The sequence below is a fragment of the Oratosquilla oratoria genome, chromosome 23 (genome assembly GCF_046742065.1).
Source record: "Oratosquilla oratoria isolate Oo_2021 chromosome 23, ASM4674206v1, whole genome shotgun sequence".
NCBI classification, from domain to species: Eukaryota; Metazoa; Arthropoda; class Malacostraca; order Stomatopoda; family Squillidae; genus Oratosquilla; species Oratosquilla oratoria.
Window position 1 is genome coordinate 15647930 of NC_134799.1, and position 17500 is coordinate 15665429.

General features: G+C 44.2%; 1 protein-coding gene across 6 annotated transcripts in view; it reads left to right on the forward strand.

Moving 5' to 3' along the window:
• LOC143037984 (glycine receptor subunit alpha-4-like) overlaps positions 1-17500 on the forward strand; it is a 125841-nt gene that overhangs the window by 53400 nt on the left and 54941 nt on the right. For 3 of the 6 annotated variants that reach the window (XM_076206749.1, XM_076206750.1, XM_076206751.1), the window contains exons 1-2: positions 8100-8311; positions 15269-15416. The exons of the other annotated variants lie outside the window; for them this stretch is intronic. In XM_076206749.1, coding sequence (XP_076062864.1) covers positions 8232-8311; positions 15269-15416 — 228 coding nt within the window. In that variant the 5' untranslated portion in view covers positions 8100-8231. Of the gene's footprint in view, positions 1-8099; positions 8312-15268; positions 15417-17500 lie in introns of those variants that run through there. 6 annotated transcript variants of the gene reach the window in all.

The following is a 17500-nucleotide window of genomic DNA, read 5'->3' on the forward strand; positions in this document are numbered from 1 at the left end:
ATGTAGGATATAGAATATGGGATATAGGATATAGGATATGAAATATAGTTATATAGGATAAAGGATATGGGATATAGAATATAGTTGCATAGTATATAGTTATATAGGATATAGGATATAGTTGTATAAGATATAGGATAAGAAATATAGGATATAGGACGCATGATATAAGATAACAGTGGGAGCATTATAAGGTGAGATAGACAGGAGGAGGAGGAGGACGAGGAGGACGGAGAGGACGAGGAGGACGAGGAGGACGAGGAGGACGAGGAGGACGAGGAGGAGGACGAGGAGGAGGAAGAGGGGGAGGAAGAGGAGGAGGAGGAGGAGGAGGAGGAGGAGGAAGAAGAGGAGGGGGATGGAGGGAGAGCATAACAGTATGCGAAGTAGCATAGTGGGAGCATGGTAGGGAGTGGTAGAGCGGAGGAGGTTTTGGAGGGGACGGGAGGGAGGGAGGGAGTGAGGGGAGTAGGGAGGGGAGTGAGGGGAGTGAGAGAGTGAGGGACTCTAAGACTCCGATTAAGGTCAAGTGTGATGAATACGAGAATAATTCTGGAGTGACGTAGCCGTGTGCGCCCAAGGGTGTGTACATGTGTACGTGTGTACATGTGTGTGTACATGTGTGTACGTGTGGACCCAAGTGTGTGTAGATGTGTACGTGTGTATACGTGTGTAGTGTGTACATGTGTGTGTACGTGTGTGGTGTGTGTACGTGTGTAGTGTGTACATGTGTGTGTGTACGTGTGTAGTGTGTACATGTGTGTGTACGTGTGTAGTGTGTACATGTGTCTACATGTGTGTGTACGTGTGTGTGTATATGTGTGTTCTCTGTGACGCTGTGTGTCCTGGGGAAACCACGGGCGTGTACATGTATGTGTGCGTGTACGTCTGTTTCTACATCTACGTGTATTCACCTCGGATCTGTTGCAGTCTCTGTCGAGACAGCCAGACACCACCCTACGGCAGTGAGCTCAGAGCTACTTATTAGCCGATCTCTGGGTAGGTCTGAGACCACTCACACACCACACACCGGGACAGCAAGGTCACAACTCCTTGACTAACGTCCCGTACCTACTCGCTGCTAGGTGAACAGGGGCTACACGTGAAAGGAGACAAACCCAACTTATCTCCGCCCGACCGGGGAATCGAAGCCCGGTTCTCTGGCTTGTGAGGCCAATGCTTTACCAATCTGCCACCGAGCCGTGTGTGTGTTTGTGTGTGTGTGTGTGTTTGTGTGTGTGTGTGTGTGTGCGTGTGTGTGTGTGTGTCTTTGTGTGTGTGTGTGTGTGTGTGTGTGTGTGTGTGTGTGTGTGTGTGTGTGTATGTGTACGCGCTCATGTGTATGTATGTATTTACCTATTCATAGTATACATGAAAAAAGCAACACTCGTGGGCTCCCGTCGCCTACTCTCCAATTGATCATACTTAGTTTCAAATTCGTTTATGGTTCTAATTTTTTCTAGATATTTATTTTCCAATCATCATTTCTACATTTGAGTTCTTGTGTTGTCCCAGCTTAGGCTACATTACCTTTCGAGCTCTTTCTAAGTATTTATGACTTTATATGGAAAACTGTATTCCTTCATATCAGATCAACAAGACATGTAATCTTTCTTAATTCAATGTCATGATCTCTTGAAGCCTTCCTATCATTAATCAACAAGTCTCTGTTGTCTGTGTAGTCTATTCCCCTTTTACGACCTGAAAATCGCAATCATATCACCCCTTTCCCTTCGATCCTTCAACGTTGGTAGACCCAGTGCTTCTAGTCTCTCCTCATGTGATTAATTTGACGGGCTGGGGACCAGTTGGGTTGTTGCCCTTTGTCTTCAATCTCATCATGCTGATCACTCTCTTCCTCTTCCTCTTCCTCTTCCTCTTCCTCCTTTTCCTCCTCTTTGTTCTCCCCATGATCTTCACCCTTTTCTTCTTCCTATTCCTCTTCCTCCTTTTAGTTCTCTTCATTCTCATTATAGTTATCAACCTCTTCCTCTTCATCTATCTTCTTTTTCCTCTTCCTCCTTTTTCTCCTCTTCATTCTCATCATGATCTTTACCCTCCTCCTTTTCCTCTTCCTCTTCCTCTTCTTCCTTTTTCTCCTCTTCATTCTCATAATGATCTTCACCCACTTCCTCTTCATCTTCCTCTTTTTTCTCTTCTTTTTTTCCTCTTTATCTTGCTTTTCCTCCTTTTTCTCTTTTGTTTCTTCGTCGATTACCTTTTCCTCTTCCTTTTCTTCCATCCCTGTTTTCTTTTCTTCCTTTCTCTTCTCCTCTTCTCCTACCTCTTCTTAATCTTCCTTGTATTCTTTTACTAAAACCTCCTTAATCTTCCTCTTCATCGTTCATCTTCATATCTCCTTCCTCCCATCCTCCTCCTCCTCCAGTTCTTATTACTCCTATTCTCCTCCTCCTCCTCCTCCTCCTCCTCCTCCTCCTCTTTCTTCTCCTCCTTCTCCTTCTCCTCCTCCTCTTCCATTTCTTCCTACTCCCATTCTCCTCCTCCTCCTCCTCTTCTTCCTCCTCCTCCTCCTCCTTTTCCTTTACTTCTTGTCCCGTCCTACTCCAACTCCATTTCTTCTTACTTCCTTCCTCCTCCTCCTTTTCCTTCTCCTCCTCCTCCTCCTCCTCCTCCTCCTTCTCCTCCTCCTCCTTCTGCTACTCCTCGTCCTCTTCTTCTATTACTTGTTTACTCTCTTTTCCTCCCTCTTCATTTCTCCTTACTCCTCCTCCTCCTCCTCTTCCTTCTTCTGTTCCCCTTCCCCTCCTCCTTTTCCTCCTCCATACCTCGCATTCTTCCTCCTTCATAGCGAAATAGTCTTGGAACACTATTTTCGCTTTCCTGTCATGACCTGACCTGAAATGACCTCCGCGTGGGAGCCCGTGTCCTCGAAATACCTCACTCCTTCGCCTGTTGAGGCCGTGGCCCTCAGCCTCAACAACGTTGGCCTCAACATTCACCTCAACACGCAAACACTCCTGGTTTGGATACAAAGCGACTGCCGGGTCCTTGGGAGATGCTCCTGGCCCTTTTTGAGTTGAGGGAGAGGGAGGGTTGGGAGGGAGAGAGAGGGGAGGGAGAGAGGGGGAGAGGGAAGGTGGGGGAGGGAGAGAGGGGGAGGGAGGGTGGGGAGGGAGAGAGGAGAAGGGAGAGGGAGAGAGGGAGAGGGAAAGGGGGAGGGAGATGGAGGGTTTGGGAGGGGGAGAGGGGGAGGGAAAGAGGGGGAGGGAGAGAGGGAGAGGGAGAGAGGGAGAGGGAGAGGGAGAGAGGGAGGGAGAGAGGGAGGGAAGTAGGGGGAGGGAGACAGGGGGAGGGAGTGTGGACTTGTAAATTAGAAAAAGAAAAAATAATTACTACTACTATTGCTGCTGCTACTACTAATGACACAGTGATAATGATGATAATAATAATGATAAAAACAACAACAACAATAATAATAATAATAATAATAATAATGATAATGACAACAATAACAACAACAACAATAACAATAACAACAATAACAATAACAGTAACAATAACAATAACAATAACAATAACAATAACAATAACAATAACAATAACAATAACAATAACAATAACAATAACAATAACAATAACAATAACAATGACAATAACAACAATAACAATAACAATGATAGCAACAACATCCAAACAAACAAATAAAACAAACAAACAGACAAGAAAGTGTTAACGACGTGACAACATCGTCGCGTCGGCGGCTTGATTGACGACTTCGGGCCGGACGACGACGACGAGGAGAAAACTTCCTGATTGACTCCGCAACTGTGGAGTTCCTCGTGAATGCCACTCCCCCAACTCCACCTCCCCACGCCACTCCTCCGACGGCAACCCGGACACTCCTCCTCCTCCTCCTCCTCCTCCTCCTCCTCCTCCTCCTCCTCCTCCTCCTGGGGCTTCAAGAAGGTGGAGGTGGATGGGGAGGTAGTGGTGTTGGAGGAAGTTGTGGTGGTGTTAGAGGTAGTTTTGGTGGTGTTGGAGGTAGTTGTGGTGGTGGTGGAGGTAGTTGTGATGGATGTAGTGGTGCTGGAGGTAGTTTTGGTAGTGCTGGAGGTAGCTGTGGTGGTGGTGGAGGTAGTTGTGATGGATGTAGTGGTGCTGGAGGTAGTTTTGGTAGTGCTGGAGGTAGTTGTGGTTGTGGTGGAGGTAGTTGTGGTGGTGTTGGAGGTAGTTGTGGTGGTGTTGGAGGTAGTTGTGGTGGTGTTGGAGGTAGTTGTGGTGGTGTTGGAGGTAGTTGTGGTGGTGATGGAGGTAGTTGTGGTGGTGTTGAAGGTAGTTGTGGTGGTGTTGGAGGTAGTTGTGGTGGAGGTAGTTGTGGTGGTGGTGGAGGTAGTTGTGGTGGTGGTAGAGGTAGTTTTGGTGGTGGTGGAGGTAGTTGTGGTGGAGGTAGTTGTGGTGATGGTGGAAGCAGTTGTGATGGAGGTAATGGTGCTGGAGATGGTTTTGGTGGTGCTGGAGGTAGTCGTGATGGTGATGGAGGTAGTGGTGCTGGAGATAGTTTTGTTGGCGCTGGAGGTAGTTGTGATGGTGATGGAGGTAGTGGTCCTGGAGTTAGTTTTGGTGGTGTTAGAGGTAGTTGTGGTGGTGTTGGAGGTAGTTGTGGTGGTGTTGGAGGTATTTGTAGTGGTGTTGGAGGTAGTTGTGGTGGTGTTGGAGGTAGTTGTGGTGGTGTTGGAGGTATTTGTAGTGGTGTTGGAGGTAATTGTGGTGGTGTTGGAGGTAGTCGTGGTGGTGTTGGAGGTGGTTTCGATGGTAATGCAAGTAGTTTTGGTGGTGGTAGAGATAGTTGTGGTGGTGGAGGTAGTTGTGATGGAGGTAGTGGTGGTAGAGATAGTTTTAGTGGTACTGGAGGTAGTTGTGATGGAGGTAGTGGTGCTGGAGATAGTTTTGGTGGTGGTGTTGGAGGTATTTGCGATGGTAATGGAGGTAGTTTTGGTGGTGGTGGAGGTAGTTTTGGTGGTGGTGGAGGTAGTTTTGGTGGTGGTGGAGATAGTTGTGATGGTGATGGAGGTAGTGGTGCTGGAGGTAGTTTTGGTGGTGCTGGAGGTAGTTATGGTGGTGATGGAGGTAGTGGTTGTAGAGATGTTAGTGATGGAGGTGGAATGGTGGTGGTGGAGACAGTGGTGGAGGTGGAATGGTGATGGTGGAGGTGATGGTAGAATCTTGGTGGAAGGGGAATAGTGGTGGATGTGGTCTTGGTGAATGTGGAATGGTGTTGGATATATAGCAAAGGTGGATGATGAAGTGGAATGGAGGTGGAATTAGGAGAGGGTTGTCAGTAATTTGATCCACACTAAACATTCACAAACACACAAGCATGTAAACTCACAAACACTCGCAATCTACACCTACCTACCTATCTACCTACCTACCCACCTACTTATCTATTTACCCACGCACCTACCTACCTACCTACCTATCTACCTACCTACCCACCTACTTACCTATTTACCCACGTACTTACCTACTTACCTATCTCACTTCCTTTTCTCCCATTTGGGGGAACTGTCCCCCATTCCCCCCTTCTCCCCCCCCCAACACTTGTGCTTGGGGCAATCCTCTTCTCACCCCCCCCATGGGATGAACCAGCCCCCCCTTACCGTAAATGTGACGTCACGCGGTCACTCCCCCCTCCTCCACTCCCATCCCCTTCTCCTCCACTTCCTCTCCCCTTCCCCCTTCCCTTTATCCTTTACCTACCCTTCCCCCTTTCCTTCACCTTTCTCCTCCATTTTCCCTCCCCCTTCCCTTCACCCTTCCCCTTCTCCTCCCCTCCCCCTCCACTTCCCCTCAACCCTCCCCCTCCCCTTCCCTTCACCCTCCCCCTTCTCCTCCCCTCCTCCTCCACTTCCCCTCCCCTTCCCCTTCCCCTTCCCATTCCCCATCCCTTCACTCTTCTCCTACCCCTCCTCTTCCCTTCACCCTTCCACCCCTTTCCCTTCACCCTTCCCCTTCTCCTCCCCTCCTCCTCCCCTTCCCCTATCCTCCCCCTTCCCATTCCCTTCACTTTTCCCCTTCCCTTTCCCTTCACCCTTCCCCTCCCCCTCCTCTCTCTCCTTCCCCCTCACCCTTCCCCTCCCTTTCCCTTCACCCTTCCCCTTCTCCTCCCCTCCTCCTCCACTTCCCCTCTCCTTCACCTTCCTCTTCCCTTCACTCTTCCCCTTCCCTTTCCCTTCACCCTTCCCCTCCCCTTCCTCTCTCACGACATTCTTTCCCTCCGTGGTTGTCGCTATTCTGTGTCAGCCCAGAGTGAGATGAGCAAGCAGGCCGTGAGACTGCAGAGGCCGTGAGACTGCAGAGGCCGTGAGACTGTTGCCAGATGGTGAGGCGTCCTTTTGCGCATATATACATACTAAGCGCACACTTAGGTTTAAGAAGGAAATAGGCAAGGACTGGCTTACCAATAAAGTGGTTAACGAATGGAACAAGATTAGTAATCATGTAGTTAGTGAGCGCTGAAACAATAATTTATTTTAAAAGAAGATGAGATAGTTTTATGGATAGGGATGACGAGTGGTAAGGGACATGGAACTACCTTTTGTAGGCCTTATGGTCTCCTGCAGCCTCCTCCGTTTTTTTATTCTTTTGTTTTTATCTTCATGTATTTTTGCTGAGGAAAAATTTAGTTAACAGATCTAAATATGTAAATATGAATAGACTTATTTTCGCTAATTATCGAAATCTTGTTTTTTCTCGCGAACACAAACAACATACTGACCAAAGGAATACATTTGTTTGAATGATTGCAATTTGTGTGAAAAAAAAAATAACGGGCGCAAACAAATCACACGCTAATGCAATAATTTCATCATATTTATGTTTTAGAAACAAATACATTTACATTTTTGCAGTAAAGGGTACCAATGACTCATTTTATATTTTTCCATTTTAAATCGGGGACGGAGGGAGTGGGAGGGGAGGGGGATGGGTGGGTTTGTTTGTTTTGTGTCCATAAATTTAAAAAACATTTCAATTACTGTGATTTAGTAAAAAAAAATATATATATACATTACATTGTATCCTGACCCAGTTTTGACTCATCAAGAGGTCAACTGGCTAATTTACATATTTCATACTAAATGTCCACAGACGATTTTTTATTCAGCCGAAAAGACCCCGAAATGGATAGAATAATGGTCGTTTCACGAGCAGGATAATTCTCTTTATTGGAAATCTCTCTAAAATCCGCAACTCTCTAGAATTCGAAGAGAAAACGACTTTTTGGAAACATTCCAGAGAGCTTCTGGCATCTGGAGTCTTCTACATAAGGACATAAGAATATATGAGACTGCAAGAGACCATAAGGCCTACACAAGGCAGTTCCATATCCCTTACCACCTGTCATTCCCATCCATAAAGTTATCTAATTTTCTACTAAAACTACCAATAGTCTCAGCACTCACTAACTACATGGTTACTAAGTCTGTTGCATTCATTGACCACTCTTTTAGCAAACTAGTTCATGCCTATTTCCTTCTTAAACTAAATTTCTCCAATTTAATCCCATTACTACGAATCCTGGCCTGCTGTCTTAATATGATGGCCTTTCCTAAATCCCCATTGTCCCCGAGGATAGAACCGCTGGTTATCACTTATAAACTAGTAAAGCCATAGCTCACTAATAAGGACGAATTATATATAAATGACCTAATCACCCTGCTTTTATATATGTACTCTGGTTTCTTCTGGCTGTGTACCTTGAAGATGTCTGAATAGACGAAAGCGCTCGGGTCTATAATCTATTATTTTCCTTCGTGGTTTTCTGCATATTTAGAATTAAGCGTCTAGGTGTTTTTGCTGCATTGCAGGGTATGCTTACTTTGTTAAAACTTTGATGTACTATATATTTACTTTATCTTGTCACAGGGAAACATCAGATCCGTGGTGCAATTAGAAGAGGGTTACCTACACCAGCCTGAGAGAGTCAACTAGCCTCATCCTCCTTCTCCGAAGACTCACTAACCACGAAGAACTAGCCACCTCCAAGGTTCTCCTAGGATGCATAACAAAGCCACAGACACCCACATACACAAACACAAACACAACTTCTTTTAAGTTTGACCACAGACGTACACAAGTGAAGGCACATCTCGCTCACGCAGAACTTGTCCCGAAGTACACATCAAAGAAAACCTGCCTGGGTCTCCGCCTGGCCCCGAAGTGTACGCTAGAGAGACCAAAGTCCTTGAGAACCTCATCACTAACCACGAATGGCTTCCTCGCTCCTCCGGCTCTTGTTCTTCCTCTTCGTCTGCCTGACGCTCCTTCCGCCTACAGCCGCCAATGGAAGGTAAGAGAAAGATCCTGGCCCGCCATTTTGGAAACAAATGACAGTCGCATGCAGAGCGAAGACAGGTTTTACAAGCCCAAGGTGCTTGTTACTGCCAACAAGTAGTCGTTAATGCTGATCCAAAAACGATCTTTTATTGAGTGTTTTAACTCAGTAATCCCTCCACTCCCCAGACTCTTCCTTCATAGATCCCTTGTTTATGAAATGCTGTTTGTGACTTTCCTGAAGACCACCCAACGAGTAGTTGATCTAAAAAATATTTTTTATTGACTGTTTTAACTCAACAAATCCTCCTTACCCAGCCTCTTTCTTCATAGAGTCCTTGTTTATGGGATGCTGTTTGTGACTTTCCTGAAGACCACTTTGACACTGAATTAAATCGTTTAGCATACGTTAACGACTTCTTGTTGTCTAACTGTAAACCCTATTGGGAGCTCCTGGGAACACTTAAGAACCCCAGAATAGTGGATGAGAATCAATTGGGTTACCATGGTACGATAATGCCACAGTATACAAATCATATAGTAAAAACAAATAAATAAGTAAATAAGATACATGAAAAATAAAATAAATAAGTATATATATATTGGGTTACCATGGTACGATAATGCCACAGTATACAAACCATATAGTAAAAATAAATAAGTAAATAAGACAAATAAAAAAGATAAATAAATAAAATAAATATATAAAAAATAAAATAAGATAAAATAAAATAAAATAAGATAAAATAAATAAGACAAACAAATAAACAAATAAAATAAGATAGATGAGACAAATAAATGAATAAATAAAATAAATAAACAAATAAATAAGTAAATAAATAAATAGATAAATAAATAAATAAATAAATAAATAAATAAATAAATAAACAATAATAGACAGAAGTCTCTCTTTGAAAAATCTGTTACTCAACTAATTGCTTAGGATTTGGGTGGGCAACTCTTGGCACGCGTGCAAAACTAGGCACGCTAACGACTTTTTCTCCGGCACGCGAAACCCAAAGCTCACGTTAAAACAAAAATCTAATAAATCTCCAACTTCCTTTGTAACCATTGGTAACCGCATTCTGCGCAGGGTGGTGCACTGGGAGGGAAAGGGAGTGTGTCTATACACGTATGTAGGCCTATAATTTTACTCCATTGTCAAGCGATTTTTTAATTAAATATTTGGCTGATTTTGTCCCTCACACTTGGAAAGGTTGTCCAGCTCTGGCTTAGGATTTACGGGAGTTCTTCCTCAGTGCGACACGGGGATTTGGAGGTTAAGCACACGCTGGCCAGACGCCAGGAAACTCTTAGCAGCGACTCAACAAAACTGACCCTAAAACCCATAATTCTAGGCCGACGCTCAGAAGAGGTAGGAGGCTCTTAGAGGCGTCCTCTTCCGCGAAGAACACTCGCCCAAGACTTCTTGTATTACTTCCTTCCTCTGGGAACTTTTTTTTTTTTTCAAACTTGTTTTGCGCGTAACTCCGAAATATTCGGGGACTGTGTCTTGTGCACAGATGAAGAAACGCATCCGATGTTTGTTTTTTTCGGGAAAAAAATTGAGGAAATCTTCAGCTGATGGAACCTCTCCCTTGCGTGACGTCTTCAGTGGAGAAGAAGAAGACGAAGAAGAAGAAGAAGAAAAAGAAGAAGAAGAAGAAGAAGAAGAAGAAGAAGAAGAAGAAGAAGAAGAAGAAGAAGAAGAAGAAGAAGAAGAAGAAGAAGAAGAAGAAGAAGAAGAAGAAGAAGAAGAAGAATGAGAGGAAGAGGAAGAAGAAGAAGAAAAAGAAGAAGAAGACGAAGGAGAAGAAGAAGAAGGAGAAGAGGAAGAAGAAGAAGAAGAAGAAGAAGAAGAAGAAGAAGAAGAAGAAGAAGAAGAAGAAGAAGAAGAATGAGGAGAAGAAGAAGAAGAATGAGGAGAAGAGGAAGAAGAAGAAGAAAAAGAAGAAGAAGACGAAGGAGAAGAAGAAGAAGGAGAAGAGGAAGAAGAAGAAGAAGACGAGGGAGAAGAAGGCGGAGAGGAAGAAGAAGAAAAAGAAGAATAAGACGAAGGAGAGGAAAGAAGAGAAGAAGAAGAATACGAGGGAGAAGAAGAAGAAGGAGAAAAGGGAAAGGAAAAAAAGACGAAGAAGAGGAAGAAGAAGACAAAGGAGAAGAAGAGGAAGAAGAAGAAGAAGAAAAAGAAGAATAAGACGAAGGAGAAGAAGAAGGAGAAGAAAAAGAATACGAGGGAGAAGAAAAAGAAGGAGAAAAGGGAGAGAAAGAAAAAGACGAAGAAGAAGAGGGAGAAGAAGACGAAGGAGAAGAAGAAGAAGAGGAAGAAGAAGAAGAAGAAGAAGAAGAAGAAGAAGAAGAAGAAGAAGAAGAAGAAGAAGAAGAAGAAGAAGAAGAAGAAGAAGACAAAGAAGAAGAAGACAAAGAAGAAAAAGAAGAAAAAGAAGAAGAAATAGAAGAAGATGGAAAAGCAGAAGAAGAAGAAGAAGAAGAAGAAGAAGAAGAAGAAGAAGAAGAAGAAGAAGAAGAAGAAGAAGAAGAAGAAGAAGAAGAAGAAGAAGAAGAAGAAGACGAAGGAGAAGTAAAAGGAGAAGGAGAGGAAGCGGAAAAAGAAGAAATAGAAGAAGAGGAAGAAGAAGGAGAAGAAGGAGAAGAAAAAGAATAAGACGAAGGAGTAAAAGGAGAAGGAGAGGAAGAGGAGGAAGAAGAAGAAGAGGAGGAAGAGGGAGAAGGAGAAGAAGGAAGAAAAGAAGAAGAAGAGAAGAAAAGGAGAAGAAGAAGAAAAAGAAGAAGAAGAAGAAGAAGAAGAAGAAGAAGACAACGACCACATCAGATGACTGTCAGCGCCTCTTCCGTCCCATTGGGCAATGACCTCTATGGCTGTTCCTCCTCCTCCTCCTCCTCCTCCTCCTCCTCCTCCTTCTCCTCCTCCTTCTTCTCCTCTTCTTCTGAGGGAAGAAAAGGGACTTAATCATGAAGGACTCTACCTCTGCTGGTAATTGCTTGATACCGGTATGCAACAAAAATTAAAATCTCTTCATTTATCAACGTCCACAATGACACATGCAGGTAGGCGGGGCTATGAGTGACGTCATGTCGTCTTTATTCGAGGTCTAAATAAACAAAGTGCATACATGCGTGACGTCACATCGTCGTTACTCAACGTCTAAGTTAACAGTTTCCATTAGCAGAGGGCGGGGTCTATCCATGACGTTACGTCGTCTTTATTCGAGGTCTTAGTAAATAAAGCGTGTCCACTGACAGGGGGGGGCAGGGCTTATGCATGACGTCACGTCGCCTTTACTCGAGGTCTAAGTAAACAAAGTGGACCCACGCCCTGGGAGGCGGGGCCTACGAGTGACGTCATGTCGTCTTGCAAGTTACAGCACGGTCTAAATGCACATCAATCGCGAATACTTTGCAATGGTCTACAGTGGTCCGCAACATAGTGACCACAGACCTTTGAGTCAATATTAAGGCATGATGCAAAGGCAAAATACATATATATTAACGTAGATATAATATAATATAGGTTGAATCCAGTTTATATCGCATTATTGTGACTGTGGTTAGTGTAAATAGCAAATGTGCCGTCGATGGAAAACAGTAAAACCATGAATATATAAGCAAACCTGCTATTATACATTGAATTTTGAATAGGAGCAAAGAAACACTGTTTTTTTTTAGAGCCAACCGAGTTTGTTGTTGAAAAATAAAGCGATTTTTTTCTAGATTTTCATTTGGTGTACCACGCCTAAAAACGGGTTAGAATATTAGAAAAAAGCCACTAAAAAGGCTGAAATTTTCAGTATATAAAAAAATAACAAATGAATAGATAAATAAATAATGTCAACACATAGTCACATACGATGCGAAAGATATGACATCACCCATAAGAACATAAGAATAAAGAAGACTGCAAGAGACCATAAGGCCTACATATTTACGTTCATTCGTAATCCCGAGCCTCCACGGCGAGTAGGACATACTGTTGTCCTCGATGCAATTACTGTGCAATTTCCACTGCCGAGTTGGCTAGTCATTACAATTACATTATTCCAGAAGAACTGAAGAGGTGCATGACTGGAACCTGGAACGTGTGTTTATGTCACAGAAGCGCTGGATCTAGCTACGATACAAGAACGTCAACCAATCACGCTTATTCTTCCACAATCGTATATAAATAATGGAGACGGACAGCGCATAAGGGTATAAATACCTTGTAATGTGAGGGCAAAATAGACCATAAAATGTTGCTAAAACGTAGTAAGCTTGTTTATTAGGTAACAGGATGAGACATGAAAGGGAGGGAGGAGGAGGAGGAGAGGGGGAGGGGGAAGGGGGATGGAGTGGGGGGAGGGAGGTGGGGGAGTGAGAGGGGGATGGAGAGAAGAAGGGAGAGGGGGAGGAGAGGGGGAGGGAGAGGGGGAGGGGGAGGGGGAGGGGGAAGGAGAGGGAGAGGGAGATGGGAAGGATTAGGGGAGGGAGGGAGGAAGGGAGAAGGGAAGGGAGAGGGGGAGGGAGAGGGGGAGGGGGAGGGGGAGGGGGAGGGAGAGGAAGAGGAAGAGAGAGAGGAAGAGGGGGAAATGGACTGAAAAAGAAAAGGAAACAGTGAAGAAAGGAAGGAAGGAGTCAAAGAGAGGAAGGAGGTGAGCAGGAAGAGGAGAAGAAGTTGAGGCGGCGGCGGCGGGCATGAGCAGGAGGTGAAGGATCAGGTTGAAACTCTGTGGCAGAAAAAGACAAGTTGGAGGAGGAGGAAGAGGAGGAGGAGGAGGAGGAGGAGGAGGAGGAGGAGGAGGAGGAGGGGGAGGAGAAGGGGACGAGGAGGTGGGGAGAAGGAGGGGTGGAGGAGGAGGAGGAGGGGTGGAGGAGGAGGAGGAGGAGGAGGAGGGAGGAGGAGGAGGGAGGAGGAGGAGGGGAGGAGGAGGAAGAGGAGGGGAGGAAGAGGAAGAAGAGGGGAAGAGGAGGAGGAGGGGAGGAAGATGAGGAGGAAGAGGGGAGGAGGAGGAGGAAGAGGGGGAAGGTTAGGGCAAAAGGGAAGAGGGGAAGGAAGGGGGGAGAGAGGAGAAGAGAAAAAGTGTTGAGTCAGGGAGTAGGGAAGAAAGGGGGAAGGAAGGGAGGGAGGTGGAGGAAGGAAAGGGGGGAAAGAGGGAGGGGAGGGGAAGAAGGAAGGGAGGGGGAAAGGGGGGAGAGGAGGGGAGAGTATGAAAGTGAAGAGGCGAAGCGAGACGATATAGGGGGAGGCCGGGGGGAAGGGGGGGAGGCCGGGGAAGGGGGGGAGAAGGGGGGGAGGCCGGATCGGTCTATTCATTTGTCTTCTAAAGTGTCTTGGTGACATAGCCCTTCTTCTTCTTCCTCTTCCTCTTCTTCCTCTTCTTCGTCTTCTTCTTCTTCTTCTTCTTCCCTTCTTCTTCTTCTTTTTCTTCTTCCTCCTCTTACTCCTCTTCTGTAATGTTCAAAAACCTCACAATATCTGTCGGCTTTACCAGAAAAATCGAGCGGGATTCAAATAAAAAAAATATGGCGTCGATTCTGTTTATTTGCTTACGAAAACAAGATATTTCAAAGACGGTAAATAATTACCCTCTTTCCCTGGATCCAAATAAATGCACAAATATAATCATATCAAAAATATATAGCAGACCATTATAATGATAATGGTGGTATTAATCAAATCTAACCAATTCAAAACAAGTAAATATAGAAATGGCGGGAAGCAGACGACAGGCGATAGTCGTATCTTTAACATCCTCTTTTCCTTCTTCTTCTTCTTCTTCTTCTTCTTCTTCTTCTTCTTCTTCTTCTTCCTCTTTTTCTTCTTCTTCTTATCTTCCTCTTCTTCTTTTTCTTCTTCTTCTTCTTCTTCTTCTTCTTCTTCTTCTTCTTCTTCTTCTTCTTCTTCTTCTTCTTCTTCTTCTTCTTCTTCTTCTTCTTCTTCTTCTTCTTCTTCTTCTTCCTCCTCCTCCTCCTCCTCTTCTTCTTCTTCTTCTTCTTCTTCTTCTTCTTCTTCTTCTTCTTCTTCTTCTTCCTCTTCTTCTTCTTCTTCCTCTTCTTCTTCCTTTCTTCTTCTTCTTCTTCTTCTTCTTCTTCTTCTTCTTCTTCTTCTTCCTCTTCTTCCTCTTCTTCTTCTTCTTCTTCCTCTTCTTCTTCTCCCTCTTTCTTCTTCTTCCTCTTCTTCTTCTCCCTCTTTCTTCTTCTTCCTCTCCTCCGCAGGGGCATCTTCGTCTCAATCCCCTTATATATAGAGCGACCTAACCTGCGATCCGATGAAGCTTAATGAGCAAGGAGAGTAAGACAATCTCAATTAGATAATTCATCAATCAATCAAAATCAATCCATCAATCAATGGGAGACAAAACTTAACAAGATCTTTCCTTTTTCTGTAGCCGTAAGGAATATCTCTGACGAGCTTCCAGAGAGGCTTCCGACCTATCTCTACCATCGCTTGGTAGAGATGAGTTGTTTGACATAATTTTGACCTACGGGGATGGACTCCTGCTAAGCCCTTAAGCCTCGTTTACACGGGACAAGTTGAGAGGCAAGTCAAGTATGCAAGTTACTTGAACTGGAGAGAAAAACGAGCAAGTATATGTTCACACAGACTAAGTCAGAAACAAGTGGCCTGTGTGAATATATACAGATCTTGCTCGCTTTCCTTTCCAATTCAAGCAACTTGCATACTTGACTTGCCTCTCAACTTGTCCGGTGTCTTTATTTATTTAATGAGGCTTTATTTCCAGGAATATATTTATCCCATACTCCATTTTCTTTGCCTTGGCAATGATAACAAAACATTGAAAACACCAACACCATAACGACGAAAGAGAAGATATACGAACTCATAAAGCGCCGTCGTCTCTCTCACGGAGCCTAATTGCGCTGGCGGCCGTTTTAGTACTAGTTTCTCCTACATCGTAATAATTCGCAAAGGACATAAAAATGTGACCCACTTTCTTCTCTCTTCCCTCGACAGCGGAGGTGTACTGAACTTCCACGACATCTTGCCCGACGACCCGAGGTCCTACGACAAAATGAGGCCGCCAAAGCGGAACGGCGAGCCTACCAGAGTCCATTTCCACGTCACTGTCATGGGAATCGACTCTATCAACGAGAATTCTATGGTAGGTATCTAACAAAGGATCTCAATTCCAACAAGGGTATTGTTTATCTGAGACATAATGCGTGGCCACGTGCAGGGGGTGGAGCTTATAAATGACGTCATGTCGTCTTTACTCGAGGTCTAAGTAAACGGTTGTATCCATGCGCAAGGGGGCGGGGCCTATGCGTGACGTCACGTCGTCTTTACCCAATGTCTAAATAAAGCGTGTCCATTCGTAAGGGGTGGGATCTATACGTGGCGTCACGTCGTCTTTACCCAACGTCTAAGAAAATAAAGCGTGTCCATTCACAGGGGGCGGGGCCTATGCGTGACGTCTCGTCGTCTTTACCCATCTAAGTAAATAAAGCGTGTCCATTCACAGGGGGCGGGGCCAATGCGTGACGTCTCGTCATCTTTACCCAACATCTAAGTAAATAAAGCGTGTCCATTCACAGGGGGCGGGGCCTATGCGTGACATCTCGTCGTCTTTACCCAACGTCTAAGTAAATAAAGCGTGTCCATTCGCAGGGGGTGGGACCTATGCGTGACGTCACATCGTCTTTACCCAACGTCTAAGTAAACAAAGTGGATACACGCGCAGTGGGCGGGGCGTACGAGTGACGTCATGCCGTCTTTATCCTGTGACCTGAGTAAACAAAGGGTTTCCACGCCAGGAAAGGGGAGCTTATGAGTGTGACGTCACAATGTCTTTTCTGAATCCAAAAATAGAGACAATTTGATGGTGATATTACGTCACGAACGTCTCCGATGATATTTCTTTACAGAACTGGACTGATTTTGTCTTCTATTTCCGGTAAGACCACTTTCCTTTTCAAGAACAATCATGTTTCACTTCTCTCTCTCTCTCTCTCTCTCTCTCTCTCTCTCTCTCTCTCTCTCTCTCTTTTGAGAAACCTTCTGTGTACGCTTGGTTGAGCCCACTGGCGGTCTGGCCGAAGTCTTCTCGCTTCCATTGATTTCTCTCCTTCTTCCGGAAGTATGACGCAAGACGCTGTCCTTGACTGTGAAGAAGGATTTGACAACATTCGTCTGTTCTTTCCTCTTTCTCATAAAAGCACCGCCAGCGAGGGCACCAACACACTCAGAGATTCCATAAACACGATCTTAAAACATCTTAAAGCTTTCACTTTCATTTGACAATAAACGCTCCATTTTTCTTTGTCTGTTTTAGTGTCTGTGTTCTCTCGTTTCCTGGAATATAAACATTATGGTTATGCCTACAAAGAAGTCCTATTTAAGGTACGTTTGTCTCGGTGTGATCATCGCCCAACGATGATCGTTCATGGGTCAACGATCATCGTCAAACGATTGTCTAGAGCAGCGTTTCTCAACCAGGGTTCCCCGGAACCCTAAGGTTCCGCAAAAGGTCTCTAAGGGTTCCGCGAGAACAAGTGAGATAAGCTAATGCACTTTTGGATTTTTTTTTATTTAATTTCATATACGTGATATAATTAAACACGCACGACATATTTTTGGTAATTGTAGTAATGTAATATAGACATCATCTTATCTAACCTATCATTACGATTAAAATAAAATGAGAAAGATATGGTATATATATATATATATATATATATATATATATATATATATATATATATATATATATATATATATATATTGCGCAGGGGTTCCTTGAGACATGCAATTGATTTTAAAGGTTGATCTAGAGCAACAATCCTTTATTCTTAGTGATTCTATTGACAGTTGCCCAAAGCAACACAGCCTCATTCAAAAAACAAAAACAAAGAATTAGTGCTCAAGACAATCGTTTGACGATCATCGTTGAGCCATGAACGATCCTCGTTGGGCGATAATCGTATCGAGCAAAGCGTACCTTTAGCATGCTAGACAAGGATTCTGAACCTTTTCAATGACAGTTTGTTTTAGATTACATCCCGTTTTCTTTAACTCATAATATTCTAACTTGTCCTTAAACTTTAATTTTAACTTCTTTTGGGAAACTGTAATATTATAACACATTTGTAAATATACACTTTAAATCCACTATCGGAGAATGATATCAGAAGCACAGGAGATCCGTATATTTCGACTACTGCTGAAGAGGACTACAGGTAGTAATCG